Source organism: Phyllostomus hastatus, unplaced genomic scaffold (assembly GCF_019186645.2).
Source record: "Phyllostomus hastatus isolate PE091 unplaced genomic scaffold, TTU_PhHast_1.1 phas_contig_148, whole genome shotgun sequence".
Lineage (NCBI taxonomy): Eukaryota > Metazoa > Chordata > Mammalia > Chiroptera > Phyllostomidae > Phyllostomus > Phyllostomus hastatus.
In genome coordinates, this window is record NW_025333607.1 from 17,506,248 (window position 1) to 17,522,390 (window position 16,143).

Below are 16,143 nucleotides of genomic sequence, written 5' to 3' on the forward strand. Positions count from 1 at the left end.
TACGGTGTCACGTGTGAGGCCAGGCTCGACATTCGTGTCTGTGTTAAATGTCGGTGGGACCACTGTCTATGCTGCAGCCGCCTCCGGAGTGGGACGGAATCATTCTCACCTCTTTCACACTGCAGGGCTCCGATGCGATCGCTGCAACTTTGGATTTAAATTCCTCCGGAGTTTTAACGAGGACGGATGTGAGCCCTGCCGGTGTCACCCCGACGGCTCCGTGAGCCGAGTCTGCGACCCCCTCTCGGGCCAGTGCGAGTGCAGAGGGGGAGCTAGAGGCCTCCAGTGCGACACCTGCGGAGACCACTTGTACGGCCTGGACTCCGCCGGCTGCAAGGCCTGCCGCTGCGACGCCGCCGGGTCCCTCCCCGGGACGGTCTGCGACGCGGGCACGGGCCAGTGCCGCTGCAAGCCCCGGGTCGGAGGCCGGCGGTGTGACGGGTGTTTGGAGGGGTACTTCCGCCGGCCGCAGAATGACTCTTTCCTCTGCCTGCCCTGTGACTGTGATCGGACCGGGACGGTAAATGGCTCTCTGCTGTGCGACAAATCCACAGGACAGTGTCCGTGCAAGTTAGGAGTAACTGGTCTTCGCTGCAACCGCTGTGAGCCTCACAGGTACAATCGGACCGCTGGCCGCTCCCAGGGCTGCCAGGTGTGTGAGTGCGACGCCTCGGGGACGGCACCTGGGACCGTTTGTGACCCAGGCAGCGGCCAGTGCCGATGTTTGCCTGATCGTCAAGGAAGGAGGTGCGATCAGTGTCAACCAGGTAAGAAAGGCATGTGTTACTGTTACAGAGCAACAAGGTGGGGGGCCTGAGGGTATACTTAGGATATACTGCTACCGAAAGAAAACCCCTAGTTTGTTATGGCTGCCGCCAGAGGAAAGACGTCTCTCAATGCCAGAGATTCGTGCAAAGGAAATGTTTATTTAATGCTATACAGACTTAAAGTAGTGACCTAATATCTTCATCAAAATCCCAAAGTCCCTTAAAACACACACAGTCTTTCCTTCCCCCTGTGCCCAGTCTGGGGTACCGTATCTCAGGAAAAGAAACAAGTCCGTGGCTCAGGCAGCCCCCCGGTTCTTCCCAGTAATCCGTGCTCAGCTGGCCGGCCTCCCTCGGTTCCCAGCACCATCAGCTGTGTCGCCAGGATCTCTGCTAAAGCTGGGTGGTGGTTCCCTTTTCTAAAGCTGCGGGGGTCCCCACTCAGCTAAAACCACGTGGTTCCCCCTCCCAGGGCTGCTGGGAGGGGGGTCGTCACTCTGCCAAAGCCAAGAGGTTCTCTCTCGACTGTCCCAGCCACGTGGTCCTCTCTGCATAATGGCTGCAGGAGTCTTCACTTTGCCAAAGCTGTGTGGTTCCCTCTACATGGCTGCAGCCGAGTCTGGGTTTAAATCCCCGCACCAATCTTCTCTTCTTCTTCCTTCCCCATTTCTGACTCCTCCTACAATCAGTTACACCTGCCAGCACTCATATCCTTCCTGCTTTCCTGGGCTGCCATCCTGAGTCTGGGCAGGTGTAGCCCCATGGTGTGGAGCCAGTCTTCTCCAAGCTTCCACACAGGTGCTGTAACTCAGGGGACCTGCCTCCCAGTCACGTCTTGGTGGGGAAGTTACTTCCATTCCCCTAGCTCAGAGCATGGCCACAGCCATTTAACATATCTATGCAACTAGTTAAAGGTTATAGATATGTTAAATGACCACACCTGAGGTTGGCTGCAAAGCTGTTGCTGTAAGAAACAGCTCTCAAGGCCCTGCTCCATGTGTCCCATCCCCCAACCCACACCTGGGAAGGGGGGTGGTGAGGACATCTTAATACTTCCTGAACACCTTGAGTTCTGGGCCCCATTCCAAATCCCTATTTGGGGCCCCGCTCTTGGCTGCACCCTGTTACAATCCCTCCTTTCAGATTTACACCTACTTTATAATCTTACAAAGGACAATGGACGAAGGTCTCATCTTCTTGTAACTATGTCCTGCTGGACATGGACATTGTCCTACCTACCCATGGGTCAGGGGTGCCCTGAAATGGGGGTGCAGCACGGAGGGAGTCCTTCCTGTAAGGGGAAGGACCTTACAGAATCCCGGTCAGTTGGCTGTCACCAGGAAGTCGCAGGCTTGGTGTCCAAAGTCTGACATTGCTGGACCATTGGCAGAATATGACCGTTGGGTCATATTCTGGAGGTGACAGATTTGGAAAGCACAATTAAATCATAACCACTAAGTGGCAAAGGCAGGGATTTAATGGCTTATCTGGAGGAAGGTGTACAAGGCATGCTACACCTATCCAAAACTCCTGTGGCCCACTATACTTCACTTGGGCTGAGGGGAATACATTAGGATTTCCCTCCTTTTAGATATCTGGGTCCTTTCGGTCCAAGCCATCAAGACAGAAAAGGGAAAATCAGTTCTAAAGTGAAGCCCGCAGACCGCCCAAACCCTTCACCAACCCAACCACTTAGTTCAGACAAACCATTGAGTCTCAGGGGGCGATGATGAAGATGGGCTCCTTAAGTGAGGCCTGTATTGCAACCAATCCCTCAGGTAATGAGGTCATAGGCATATGCCCTATGAAAACAGAACTTGCAGGTTAATTCACAGAATCCCCAAACCAGTCTCTGTGCCTGTGAGACTGTCTTTTGGGAAGATATTCAGTTGCAAGGCCCTTCCTGCAATGACATTTAGCAATGGCAATTTGACAGGTCCTCCATACCTGTAAACTGTACATCTTTGGTGACATTACAAACCCAGTGTCAATTTTCAAATGAAAACTTTCAATGGCACAGCTGTGCCATTCTGATGTCCAATACTGAGCATTGTGATTTTCCTTGAACCACAATGTGTCTCCTTAATATCACCCTCATTGTTATTAAAGGGACTACTTTGGGTCCTGCTTTTTAATTTTGACTGTTCATTTGCATAAACACACCAAGAGCAGCCTGGATCACTTATGATCTTTAAGTCTGCTTTGCTGGAACTCACACAGGGAACCTTTACACTAACTTCTCAGTCCGCCCCTCAGGGCACAGAAGCAGAGCCACACATCTGCCATCTGGCTTTGGCTGTCACTCAACTCCTTGAGGCTTCCATTGGGCCTACAGGTTCCTTTTTAGCCACCTTTCAGGAAAGCAACCTTCATTCCTTCTCTGGAAAGACTGCCATGAACCGCACAGCCAACCAAAGTACCAGCCTTTTCTCGTGGGCTTACACTAGCTTCACAAGTCAATCCCAGTTCCTCAGGGCTTTCTGGTGATGACCAGAACCCATACATGCCTCCTTCAGACGTGATGTTCCAGTCAAAGTCTTGGTTAACAAAACTACTATTAGAGACTGGTCTTATTGGATTTATGCAAAGAAACCTTACGTCATCACTCACTCCTTCAGAATGCCAAATTCTGGAGGGATCAGGTAGGGAGAAAGATACAAAGTGTGAAGGAAAATCCTTTTCCTTCTGATATCCACCAGGCTTCTCAAAACTTTCCTACAGAGTGTGAAGTTTCAACCTTCCCTGGAATCCTCAATTTCCTGTTCAGAGCAGATAGAGGAAAATCCAAAACACAGAGTTCCAGAACAATACACATGTAGGGGCATTCTCTTGCCCCAATGTGTCCATTGATGCCTCGCAGAGACGTGCCCCTTTGCCTCTGGCTGAAGCACTCATCAGCCCCGAATGACCCTTCCTGGGTCCCGAGTGGCAAAGGCATTCTCCCCAACCGGTTACAGGTGACCTTTCCTGGGTCTTACAGGTGACCTTTCTTAGGTCTTCAAATACAGAAGGTTTCTGATCAGAAACAAAACCAAAATACAGAGACTTACTCCTTTCCCATGAAACCAGAAAACAAGTAGTTGAAATTTCCTTTACTCCAGGTTTAAAACTTTCAGATTCTTTATACATATTTCTACTCATCCAGATTCAACCATTAATCTTTTAATCCCTATTCCTTTCCCACACTGGGAAGGACTACACTTAAACTCAGTACTAAAACTCAGTATCTGGCAGCCAAAAGTCCCCAGCACTGCAGGCACCTTCCACTCAAAGTCCCTAGATTTGCAGGGACATCCTGCAGCTTTCTGAAGCTCAGACCTTGCAAACACCCTATAGGTCAGATGTTCACCCTTGGACTTCAGTTCATGACCTTCAGAATCAGAGCCGTCCCTATCAGAACCAGTTGCACAGAGAAGCTGACTGGTGCAGTGTCCACACAACAGCAGCCACACACAGCCTGTAATCTGGAGAGAACCCTTAGCCACCACCTTGCCCAGTTCCAAGATGGCAGCGCCCATGAACGCTGAATCGTCCAAGATGGCAGCGCCCATGCACACCGGGTCGTCCAAGATGGCGACACCCATGCACGCTCAGTCCTCCAAGGTGGGGCACTCACGTGGCTCATCCTCCATTTTACCCAAAATGGCGGTGCACCCACATGGCTTGCTGTCCGATCCCCAACATACATGCAGGCTCGGCTCACAGAGCCCAGGGGTTTGCTTCCTCCCCACACCTGAGGACAGGTTCCCTCAGTGCCACCTGGGCTCACCGAAACGGTAAGTGAGCAGAGAGGGGCCACCTGGGAGCAGCCCGCTAACCAACCATCATCCACAGCTCCATGGTTCCAAAACGGTGCTCAGAAACCAGTTTCCAACCAAACCATTTTCACGTCTCTGCTCCCTCCCCGTTTCGTTTCCTTTTCTCCTTTCTGGGCGTGAGAGGCGGCCGATGCCCTCAGGAGGAGCGCAGAGAAATTCTGGAGATGGGGAAACCCCGAAGTCTCTCTCTCTCGCACCTGAGGGGGTCGGTCTGCCATGGACAATTATCGTCCCGGCGGAGTCGCCAAAAACTGTTACAGAACAACAAGGGGGGCCCAGGACGATATACTATTACTGAAAGGAAGTCCCCAGGTCCGTTATGTCTGCCACCAGAGGAAAGACGTCTCTCAATGCCAGAGATTCGTGAAAAGGAAAGGAAATGTTTATTTAATGCTGTACAAACTTAAAGGAGTGACCTAATGTCCTCATCAAAATCCCAAAGCCCCTTAAAACACCCACAAACACACACAGTCCTTCCTTCCCCCCTGTGCCCAGTCTGGGGTACCGTATCTCAGGGAAAGAAACAGAAGTCCGTGGCTCAGGCAGCCCCCGGTTCTTCCCAGTAATCCGTCTCGGCTGGTCGGCCTCCCTCGGTTCCCGGCACCATCAGCTGAGTCGCCGGGATCTCTGCTGAAGCTGGGTGGTGGTTCCCCCTTCTAAAGCTGCGGGGGTCCCCACTTTGCCAAAGCCGTGAGGTTCTCCCTACATGGCTGCAGCCGCATCTGGGTTTAAATCCCCGTACCAATCTCCCCCTGCAGCCCCATTTCCGACTCCTCCTACAATCACTTACACCTGCCAGCACTCACATCCTTCCATCTTTCCTGGGCTGCCATCCTGAGTCTGGGCAGGTGTGGCTCATGGCGTGGAGCCAATCTTCTCCAAACTCCCACGCAGGCACTGTAACCAGTTAAAGGTTATGGATATGTTAAATGACCACACCTGAGGTTGGCTACAAAGCTGTTGCTGTGCAAAACAGCTCTCAATGGCCCTGCTCCATGTGTCCCTTTCTCCAACCCACGCCTGTGGGGGGCAGTGGTGAGGACATCTTAATACTTCCTGAACATCTTGAGTTCTGGGCCCCATTCCAAATCCCTATTTGGGCGCCCCCTCTTGGCTGCACCCTGTTACATTACCTTTCCAGAGCACCGTGACTTTCCTTATCCCAGGCCGGGTGATTCCCTTTGTTTCTCAGCTGGGGCTTCTAGAAAATGTAATCAACAAGTGTTGAATTTATACTGTTATGCAGCACAGACATAACTGCTGCATTTATTCAAGATGACGGTGTATTTGTTTGACCCTTTAGATGAATACCAGCCAATGACATGTCATAACTGAAACTTAGTTGATACTGAATTTCTCGACTTGAACCTAATCCCCTTTTAAGAACTGAAAAAAAATCTCAGAACAGCAAGAATACATTTTATTTTCCCAGATTAGGGGGCACTTGATTTTACTATTATACAATACCCAATATTGAGATTCAGAACTGATTTTCTGAATAAAAAGGACCAAATATTTTTTTCTAAGTTGGCTATACATTCTGGCATCATGTAAAAAACATCTAGAATTACTTTGAAATGCTACCAATTTAGTAAAATATGCTACAGTTTTCTAGCCCTGTCCCCATCTTTTCATCTGTTTCACAGCTGGAAGAGGGACCTACTGGCGTTCTCCATGATTGTAACTCACACAACACACTGCCTTTGCAATGAATCCATCACGATGGTGCAATACCTGCACTTACCGGCTGTGCAACAGCTGCACTAATTGTCCTCTCTGCCAGAATCAGCTCTGAGTTATCTGAGCCTCTGACACCGGCCTTGATACAAATGCACAGGGGCGATGCAAAGTCAAGGGTGGGGCTGAAGTCCTGTTTTGCATGACAGGGGATCCAGCTTAGCGGACTTGAGCCCTGCTTCTCGGTGGACACTGGTCAGCGTGACAAGGAAATCCAAAGACCAGAAGGAATTGATGAGTAGTTAATTCTTGTGGAGATGAAAGTGTCAGGAAACCTTTGGACCAACTTAAACACAGAGGAGGCAGCGGGATCTGGATGTCACACAAAACCCCATTTGAAGCTGTGCCTTCAGGGCTCAGGCACTGGAAAGAGAAAGCTCCCGCTGGGACGTGCCCCATCCAGCACAAATAACGCCCCTTCCTTGTTACAAAATCATAGGCGTGCAACTCTGTCACATAACCATATCACACTCCAGCACACCATATGACATTGTAGGTGAAGTGTTCAAATTCAAACTATGAATTGCTACACTCATGTTGTCACCCTACCAACCACACTCAAGTTGGACTTACTTCTGCTGGACCCTGTACATTCATTCGTTCATCCATTCCTTCCCTTCCTCCCTCCCCCACCTCTGCTCTGCAAAAGGGCACTTCCGGCTTCATTTTTCCTCCCCAAACTCCCGGCTATTTGTCAGTGTCTTCAGTGACACCAACCACTTAGAGAAAGCATGCAATGTAGAAAGAATTATCTTAGTATTGTGGCAATGCAGGTGAATGAGACAATCCTAGTTCTCAAGATATTAAAACTCTTAACAAGTTTAAAGCGATGGCCCCCATTCTGCATCCTTTCCAAGTGAGAGGACAATTCACCACAAACCTTCGCAGAGCAGGTTTGTGATGTCTGTGCTTAGACAGGTGACCACTAAGAAATGACTCTTAGAAATGCAACACGCTACCAGGTAAATCCCCAAAAGACAGAGGACAGAAGGAGATAGAGGAGACCATGAGTAGGAAGAAAAAGATTATGATTTTCCAGTATTTTAATTCTTAACTCAATTTGTATTTTTATCAAGATTTACATTCAGATAGTTTTAAAAATCAAATAGAATTTTAAAGTTTTACTTTGGGTGGTGGGCACAGACCATGTATCATGTGATAGAAATGTACACTTGCAATCTATGTGATTTTTATTAACCCGTGCCACTCCAATAGATTTAATGAAAATAAGAATAATGTTTTAAAAAGGATCTAAAGGCTCACACTGTGAAATAGCTACTCCATGGCCCCTGCAGAGCGCTCCCGACCCCCGCCAGCTCCTCTAGTTGTATCTTCTGGCTTGTATGTGCATTTCCACATCTATTCTTTTGCCTCAGTCTTTAAAATGTAAACTATTATCTTCTTCCTTAGAAGATGAGTATTTAGCTATTTATACCCCTCCTCAGTAATCCCTTTATTTGGTTAAATCAATATTCACAGACTATTTTATTATGACTATATAAGTCTATTTCACAGATATGCCATTTAGTATGCTTTGATTATATTTCCTTTCTTGAAAAAAATTGCCTTTGCCTGGTTTTCTAGGGATCACTTCAATAGTTCTAGGAATCACAACTTTCCAGTAGAAATCTATCCAAAGAATCCATCAGCTCACCTCCCCCGCCCCGCCAGCCAACTATGTCAGTCTGCAGTGGGATTTGAACCCTTGACTTGAGCTGATGGAGGGCTTGCTCTGCTGCACAGCTGTGTCCTAGCCCGCCTTTCATAGTCACACCGAGGCTTTCCTCGCGGGTCTGCTGTGTCCCTGTCCCCAAATATTTTCTTTTTCTTGTGTTTAGTTGTGTATTGGGTAGAGCACACACTCCACTGACTTGTGAACCAGAAGAGTACAAGGAGGGAAGTCCTTTTTCTTTACAGAATTTTGAATGTCTGACATTACTGTTACTTCACAAGTATAGCTATTTGATATTTTAGCACTTTATAGAATCATTTCCACTCAAAAATCATTATTTCACCATTATCTTCCAGTGATGCCAATCAAACTCATTTATTTCTTCTTGTTTACATTCTAAAAGTTTCTCCCATCTCATTATATACCATTTCAGAAAATTTCATGATGATGTGATTTTTTTTTTGGTTAAATAATTTTTCTGGGAATGTGTTGGGCCCTTTTATCTGTAGATCGGCATGCTTATCTTCTGGGCAAATCTATCAGACACCTTCCTGGCAACACCTAGACCAGCGGTTGACCAAACAGCTGAACCCCCAGCCCGGCCCAGCTGGCATAAGAAATGACCAGCACAGGCCACCTTTCATGGAACCCTGAAATTACTCCGTACTTCGTCCCTGCTCTCGTAGCGCTCAGCCCCTCCCTGGCTTAGCTTCTAAAGAGAAAACTCATCTCAGAATGCAAGAAGGAAACCTTCTGGTTGGAAAAGGGCTTACCTACCCTTGACCTTAGACACCCTCGGAGCCTGTCACTCCAAACGGTTCTTTCCACAGTTTTGCAGCCTTGACAAATCAGCTTGTGGTTGGCCTCTCTCTGCCGGCGTTTCTACTTTCTTTTCTGTTCTCTGGCTTCTTCTCATTTTTGCACGTATCAGAAGAAAAAAAAGCCATTCAATCACCTATGCATAACTGAACGTGTTAGCCTGTTATTTCCCGGGTTGTCATCTTTTCGGGCCAAACCCTGGCCATTATCCTGTGAGTCCTCCGTTTTTCCCACAGCCGTCGTCTCTTCTCTCTAAATCAATCCTGTTGATTTTCCCTGCAAATATATCCAAATCTGGCTACTTCTCGCCACCCTCCCTTATCCACCTTGGCCCCTGCCGTTATATTCTTTCTCTTGGACTATTCGAAAAGCCTCTTCAACCCTTAATCCTTCCTCAGCCGCTTCTCAACAGGCAGGCAAGGTGACACTTCTGTCCATTGGCTTCCCATCAGTGTAGGCAGAAAGCCCCAGTGATGTGTAACGCCCATGACCTCTCCGACCTTCTTTCCACGAGTTTGCAGACGCTGAACTTCCTTTCAGCCTGCGAGTCCAGTGGCCGTTTCTCAGGCTGCTCAGAGCTCCAGCCCAGTCACACGGGGCGTTACCTTCACGGTGGGCGCTTCATGTGTATTTTCTGAATGGGGGGAACAATTTTATTTTAAGATACCTCAGCAGCATTCTCCTAGACGTGGGCACCGTGCCGGCCTGTGGGCACTGCTTTCATTCCACCGACAGGGGGACGGACAGTGTGGAGTTTGTTCTGCCCTGCAAGGGAGGAAGGAAAAATGTAGCTTAAGCACCTCGTATACATGTATTTTTTTGGACAAAACAGGAGCTTCTGTACACAGCTATGTAGCGTATGGAAAGACCAAAGTGTGTGTGTGTGTGTAGCTCTCTCTCTTTGTTTGGTTTCTGATCCTGCACTCTTATGGCTTCAGACACTTGGTTGAATTTGTCTCTTACTGTTACATTTACATTGAGGAAAAAAATAGGACACCCTTATCCTGAGCTGTCTGTATCAGAAGCAGATGCTTCAGGCACCTGGTCCTGGAGTAGGCACCTCATCCGAAGCTTTTGTCCACTTCTGTGCACACATCAGGAAGACGGGCCTCAGGTTCCTGTGGGCTGGGGGGTCCGGGGTGCTGCCTGCGCGCATTGGGGCAGGGGGCGGTGTGCTGGCGCGTCGGAAGACCCCCGCCTGCCCCTTTCGTCTGTGACTGTAAATATTACAGCCCGAACGAGACGGCTGCATGGAGATTCTTGCCCCACTTTGTTCAAAAACATTATTAAGGAAGGTGCATATAATGAAACCTCATGTATTATTAACCTAACCTTACTTGGATGTACAAGGAATAGGCTTAATTCAACTAAAATTTATAGGCAATTTGTTAAAGCAGCAGCACGCATTAGAAGGTACATTAGAGCCACATTGGTTTTAATATGCCATTCAATAACTTGAACAGAGGTTAAAAATGCTGCTTAACCTCCATTAAGTATTTTTAAAATGCTTTAATTTAAAATTATTTGGAGCGTGTGTACATATATGAATGTACACATCCCCACAGTAATAAATATAGCACTAAATATGTGTCCAGTGTGTGTGTGTGTGTGTGTGTGTGTGTGTGTGCGTGTGCGCCTGTGTGTGTGTGTTTCCTGGTGCTGGGTGACCTCGTCCCGTTCAGCAGCAGGCACTCAGAGGCCTGGCTGAGAAAGCCGGGGAAGGTGTCATAGCCTCTCGAGCCCATGACCCACCCTTGCCCTTGAGAACCAGGGGCGGTGAGGGTTTATTGAGGCCTCTGCAGCTCTGGAATAAAATAAAGGCTAAGTCATAATGGAAACAGCTTCATATGACATGTTTTGTGCTAATAGGACAATTCCTCATGCTTCCCTCCGGTATTTACTTCTGGTTTTGTTTTACGATTCCTACAGACTATTAAAAAGTAAGACAACGTCTTTGGTTTCATTAAAAGGCATATCGTGTTTGTTAAGTAATGAACTCGGGCACCGGAATTGCAGGCGAGACCTGGCCAAGGGAATTGGAACTAGGTGGCTGATACTTCATTAACAAATGCTGCGCCAAAGTGGAGACTCAGTGAAGCCACATATCCTAATGTTTGGTGAAACAGCTTTCTAGGCTCACGTAATTTTTCACAGTACAAGAGCCTCCTCCTTGATAAACCACTAGGACAGAATTGGCCATAGGCAGTGTGGCCCAGAATCTCAGGCACATCTAGGAAAAAAATCATTGGCAAATCATTACTTAAACTTTAATTTAGGAAAAATCCCACCTTCGTAGAAGACTGCCTAATAGAACTTGCAATGATGATAATCAATAATATTCACGGAGTATCTATTGTTTGCCAGGCCCTAGAAGAAGGCTTTATCTGAGAGCCCCATTTAACATGCACCATGTTTCTGCGGTTGAAGAGCCAGTTTTATTCCCCTTGTGTAGTCTGGAAAATGGGTTCTAACGAAGCAGAAGAGCCATTTACAAATCCAGGTCCACTTGCAAATCCAGAATCTGCACTCAGAAAGAGTGAAACATTTTTTCCTGAATAACTCACTGTTTGTCATAAATTTCCCCTCAATGAGTATCTAAGGGCAGGTTAAAATAGACACACTTATAAGTGTTTGTAACCTTCCTCCACCCTCAAACCAGCCTCAGTCCCTCTACTGGCTCGTTGCTTCAGGCCCTGGGCTCTCTCGTTTGTGATGCAGAATCAAGTAACAGTTATACAGTGAAACGGAACAGACTCCTGGGAGGGGCTGCAGTGGTCAAGTTCAAACGGCTGAGCCCAGAGGTCCGGGAATAGGATGCCCTCCTTGGACTCAGTCGGAGAAACACTGGAGACAGTTGCAGAGGTGCCGGGGAGAGCCTGTAGAACATACTGCTGGTAACGACTGAGGCTGAGAAAACTGGGGTCGAAGAATTTAAAAGTGTCTTGGTGGGTTATGGAAACACATATACATCTGTGTATTTTCTATGCGCATACCAGCCTATCATCTTCAAGCCGTGACTGGAGAATTATTATTTCAAATTGTTATTAGATTTGCATCGTAAAGAATATACTCATGGAGGCCTTTCATGGATATTCACAGAAGTAGGAAAACTAGTTTCTTAAAAAAATTATGTATTTTTAATTCATTTATTTTTTAATACAACAGAGAAGTCCACTGGGATGTTTTCCTTTATATGAGCATGTGGTTATGGCCTGTGTCCTCAGAACAGGAGACCTAGTTTGGGGGTGACATTTTCTTCCTGAAGCTCTGTGCTATCTGTTGCTATGTGAGGATCACATTTTCAAGTTATTGTTCCTCATTCATACACGTTCCCTTCTCCGTAAGGCTACCCTCACTCTCAGAACTCAGAGATTTATGTCTACCATTTCCCTTTCAGGTTAGAAAGATTATCTCATATTTTAGGGGTAACAGATACCCATCCATCCATATACCTGTGCATGCAGGTATATTCATTTTAATTCATATATTCATTTTTATAAATATCTATTGAGTAAATTACTATGTACCAGGGAGTGTGCTCATCTATGATATATGAACATACACACACACACACACATGAATGTTTTATGGTTTAGTAGAGAAAACTGACTTGCAAGTACATATACATATGTGATAAGTGTAATATTGGAAATGTACAATACATAGATCTAGAACAGGAAGCAGATTGTTTAATGCTTGAAGTTTGGGCGATATGGAGGACTTCGATGAGAAAGTCGTTTCTGAGCCAAGTTTTACAACCAAACAGGAGTTGGTAAGTTATGCAAGGAGAGTCTAGCAATCCAGGAAGAAGAAAGCAGAGCAGAGAATTTAAAATGTATATTTAAACTAGTTGAAAAGTTCAGAAACATCTTTTAAATAAGAGAAATTATACCTTGAAGTGAATGATATTAACTTCCATGTATGCATTTGTTGGTGTTTGATGAGATCCATGAATAATGACTTTAGTATTTTTATATAAGATGACCAAATGAAGGAAAATTATCCCTGTCTTTATTTGAAGATCAGCATCACCTGCTGGACTTTGTCCTGCACACACGGACGGGTGAAAACCATTGCTGAGATTCTCTTTTGTTGCCCGGTGCGGGTGAACCACACCCCCCCTCCCCGCCCCCCCGCCCCAGGCTCTTCCCTTAGCATTATGTCCACTCCTCCGGCTTCGCTGAGAGTCGTTTCTCCTAAATGGCTTACAATTAGCGCTTAGCCTCCGCTCTGCCCTCCTTTTCTGAATAAGGCCTAGAGGTTAAACTTGTTTTCCTTCTCCCATTTCAAGACCTTGGTAAAACCTAGTTGTTCATAGTCCTCGGGAGGGACATTGCTAGGAAATGGGCTCTTCTTTTATGCCCAAGACAGGTCCTGTGTTGTGCAAATAGCCACTACAGGAGATAATACCAACTGCCTTGCTAATAACTTTGAACTCTGAGGATTCTATAAACCTTCTCCAAGATAAAGCAACGCTGTTTTATGATGCGGGGGACTTTTTGCTTTAGCTGCGAAACCCATTGTTTTCCACATGAGACTTATCTTGCCCGGGACCAGGGGTTAGCGGCCAATAAAACCGGGGACAATAATACACTCGAGCGGGCTGATTTGTGCCACAGACGTGTGAACTCTCGGCACTGCCCAAGGTAAGGGGATGGTATTGTTCTGACCACTGTGCCTAATTTACGTGTGTGGCGCAAAATCATTCATGGGAAGAAATCGCAAAAGTGATCCGTGAAAATGATGCAGACACAAAGACGGGGAACACGCCGTGAGCCCGTTGAAAGGAGATCAGAACGGTACTGAGTTAAAGAGACGAAATTGAGGGCAGTTATTTTGAAGCCGCACTCAGGAATTGAAGCTTAAGGAGGAGGGAAGGGCAATGTTTTCTATAGTTGGAAGTCATCAAAGGAAAGGTAATGGTCTAGAATTAGGCACATTCGGGTAAGGCAAGAAGTAATCATTGAACAGGAAGGTACCTGAGTCATCCTAATTAGAACTGCTTAAAAATAGGACAACTAAAATACTGGCGAGATTAACCTTTATTATCACGCCCCTGAGGGGAGGAGGGAAATTAACCCCCAGACAAATTCCAGGGTAATCTTTCCCTTGAAGCTCTACCTCGAGGTTGCAGCCTCCCTAGGTGTTTTAATTCCCTTTTTGTTCTTCCCTGCCTATCTCTCTCTCTTTTTCTGTGACATTCTTGATTCCCCTAAACTTGGGTAACCCAGTCTTGTGCACCCAAATGTACCCTGCTTGTTCTTACAAATTTATCTAATAAATCATTTCTTGTGAAAACCACCCTTAATTGTTCTAGAATTCTCTGTGGCTCAAAGCTATTGCAATGAGTCTAAATTAATTCTGCTCCTAAGTATCTGTGCTAATGTGTAATTTATCCAAATTGGAGAGCTGTTAGTCCATTCACGAGGCTATCATGGATTTAAAGGCCTAGGTATCTTCACAAGAAGAAAAACACGTAGAATCACAGCTGCAGTGATCTTCAATCCAAAATAGAAGTCTTCTAAATGTGTGACTTGAAGCTCATGCTGAATCAGGTGTGAGCATATACATTAGTCGGCATGGCCACGCACTATTTTTGGAAACACCTGTAAGGGAAATTGCTGTCAGTGGTTGCAAAAAAAAAGCAAAGGATGTAATCTAGTTTGTAAATCGTGATAAATGCGACAGCGTTTGTTCTTTCCAGATGAATGGCACGGATTTTGAACTTCCTTCCTTTTTTTAATTCTTATTGAACACAGTGTTTTCTATTTTACTACGCCTGAAGCTCTCTAAGAGAGACCATGCAGGGCTGTGAAAAAAGGGCTTGTTTTCGACAAAAGCCTCGAATGAGCTTCACAGCGTCGCCATGACCTCCTCCTTTCCCACGAAGGATGTGGAGTTGCTTAGCGCCTGTTCTCTCTCTTTCAGTATCACTGGTAATTCACATCCCTAAATGCAGGACCACGACAGTTGTACGGTTCAGTGTCACCTGCCAGAGCTTCATTCGTGATGACCCCTCTGCAATCCCTCTCCCCATTTTTCCATTAAAATTTCTTAACATCATGCCTGTGTGTTTGTGTGTGTACGTGTACATACACATATACACACACAAACACACCTGAAAACACCTGGTTTCTCTCTCTTGTGCTTACTCCATCATTCAAATGTCCAAATCCTTTTTAATTTTATAACTGTTGACTTCCTCCTTCTCAGTCTAAGAAATTGGAAGAAACTTGAAAATGTTTTTTTATCATATATTTTCTTTCTTTCTTTTTGCTATAATAAAAGTGGGTTATACTTAATCTAAATTCTGTGGGGATTCATTAGGTACTTGGGGCACTCGATGCCTATTTAATAATTTGGTAGTTTTGTGACGAGCATTGTACTAGATGCCGGGGAGAGTGACGAATTCAACAGAGGAGGTTCCTGCCTTCATGGAGGTTACAGTACAGTGGAAATGAGGACTATAATGTCCATGAGATTCGAAAGGGAGGAAGCACCCGCTATGAAAGGGCGATGGGCCTGCCTAAGCTGGGCTGGGTCACGTTATTCAAGGAAGTCTGTCACAAGACCTGCTGTGTGTGGGAGTGAGCTAAACAGGAACCGTGGGACATGGGTGAGGGTCATTTCAGCAGACAGAATCACCAGGAAAAGGCCTTCAGGTGTCCAGAAGGGGAAGAAGTACGGAGCAGACAGAACTGGCGGTGAGCAGTGAACTGAAGTTAGAGAGATGGGCGGGACCTCAATGGAGGATTAAGGCCGTGTGAGGGGCTTCGATTTTTTCCCCCCAGAAAGAAATAGGAAGTCATCAAATCATTTTAAATCGAGCGATGAGATGTTGAAATTGGACTCTGAAAAAGACTGGTGCAGTACTCTGGGAAGGACAGATTGAGGGGGACAGGAAGGGCACCACAGGATGAGACAACCTCTGGTTAAGTGCCTGAGTTCGAATCTGCAGTCTGCTAATTGTTAACGTGGTCATTTTGTGAAAGTTTCTTAACCTTTCTAACCTCTGGTTTTCTAACTTACATAACCGACATAATAACACCTGAATTACTAGCACTGCTGAGAGACTAAGTGAGACAATGAATACAAAGCCCTCACTACAGCGTCTGGTGTGTAGTGTGAACTTGGTGGTGACTTGATCTAAGGTGGCAGCCAGCTTGGAAAGGAGATACAATTTCTTTCTTTCTTTTTTTTTAACCATTCTTTTTTTAAAAAAAGATTGTATTTATTTATTTTTAGAGAGGGAAGGGAGGGAGAAAGAGAGAGAGAGAGAGAGAGAGAAACATCAATGTGTGGTTGCTGGGGGCCGTGGCCTGCAACCCAG

The 16,143-nt window shown here is 46.2% G+C and overlaps 1 protein-coding gene across 1 annotated transcript in view; it reads left to right on the forward strand.

Annotated features, from left to right (window-relative positions):
• The window catches only part of USH2A (usherin), a 516,227-nt gene that overhangs the window by 95,420 nt on the left and 404,664 nt on the right, over positions 1-16,143 (forward strand). The window contains exon 13 of the mRNA XM_045859450.1: positions 126-767. Within this exon, the coding sequence (XP_045715406.1) occupies positions 126-767 (642 nt within the window). The remainder of the gene's footprint in view (positions 1-125; positions 768-16,143) is intronic.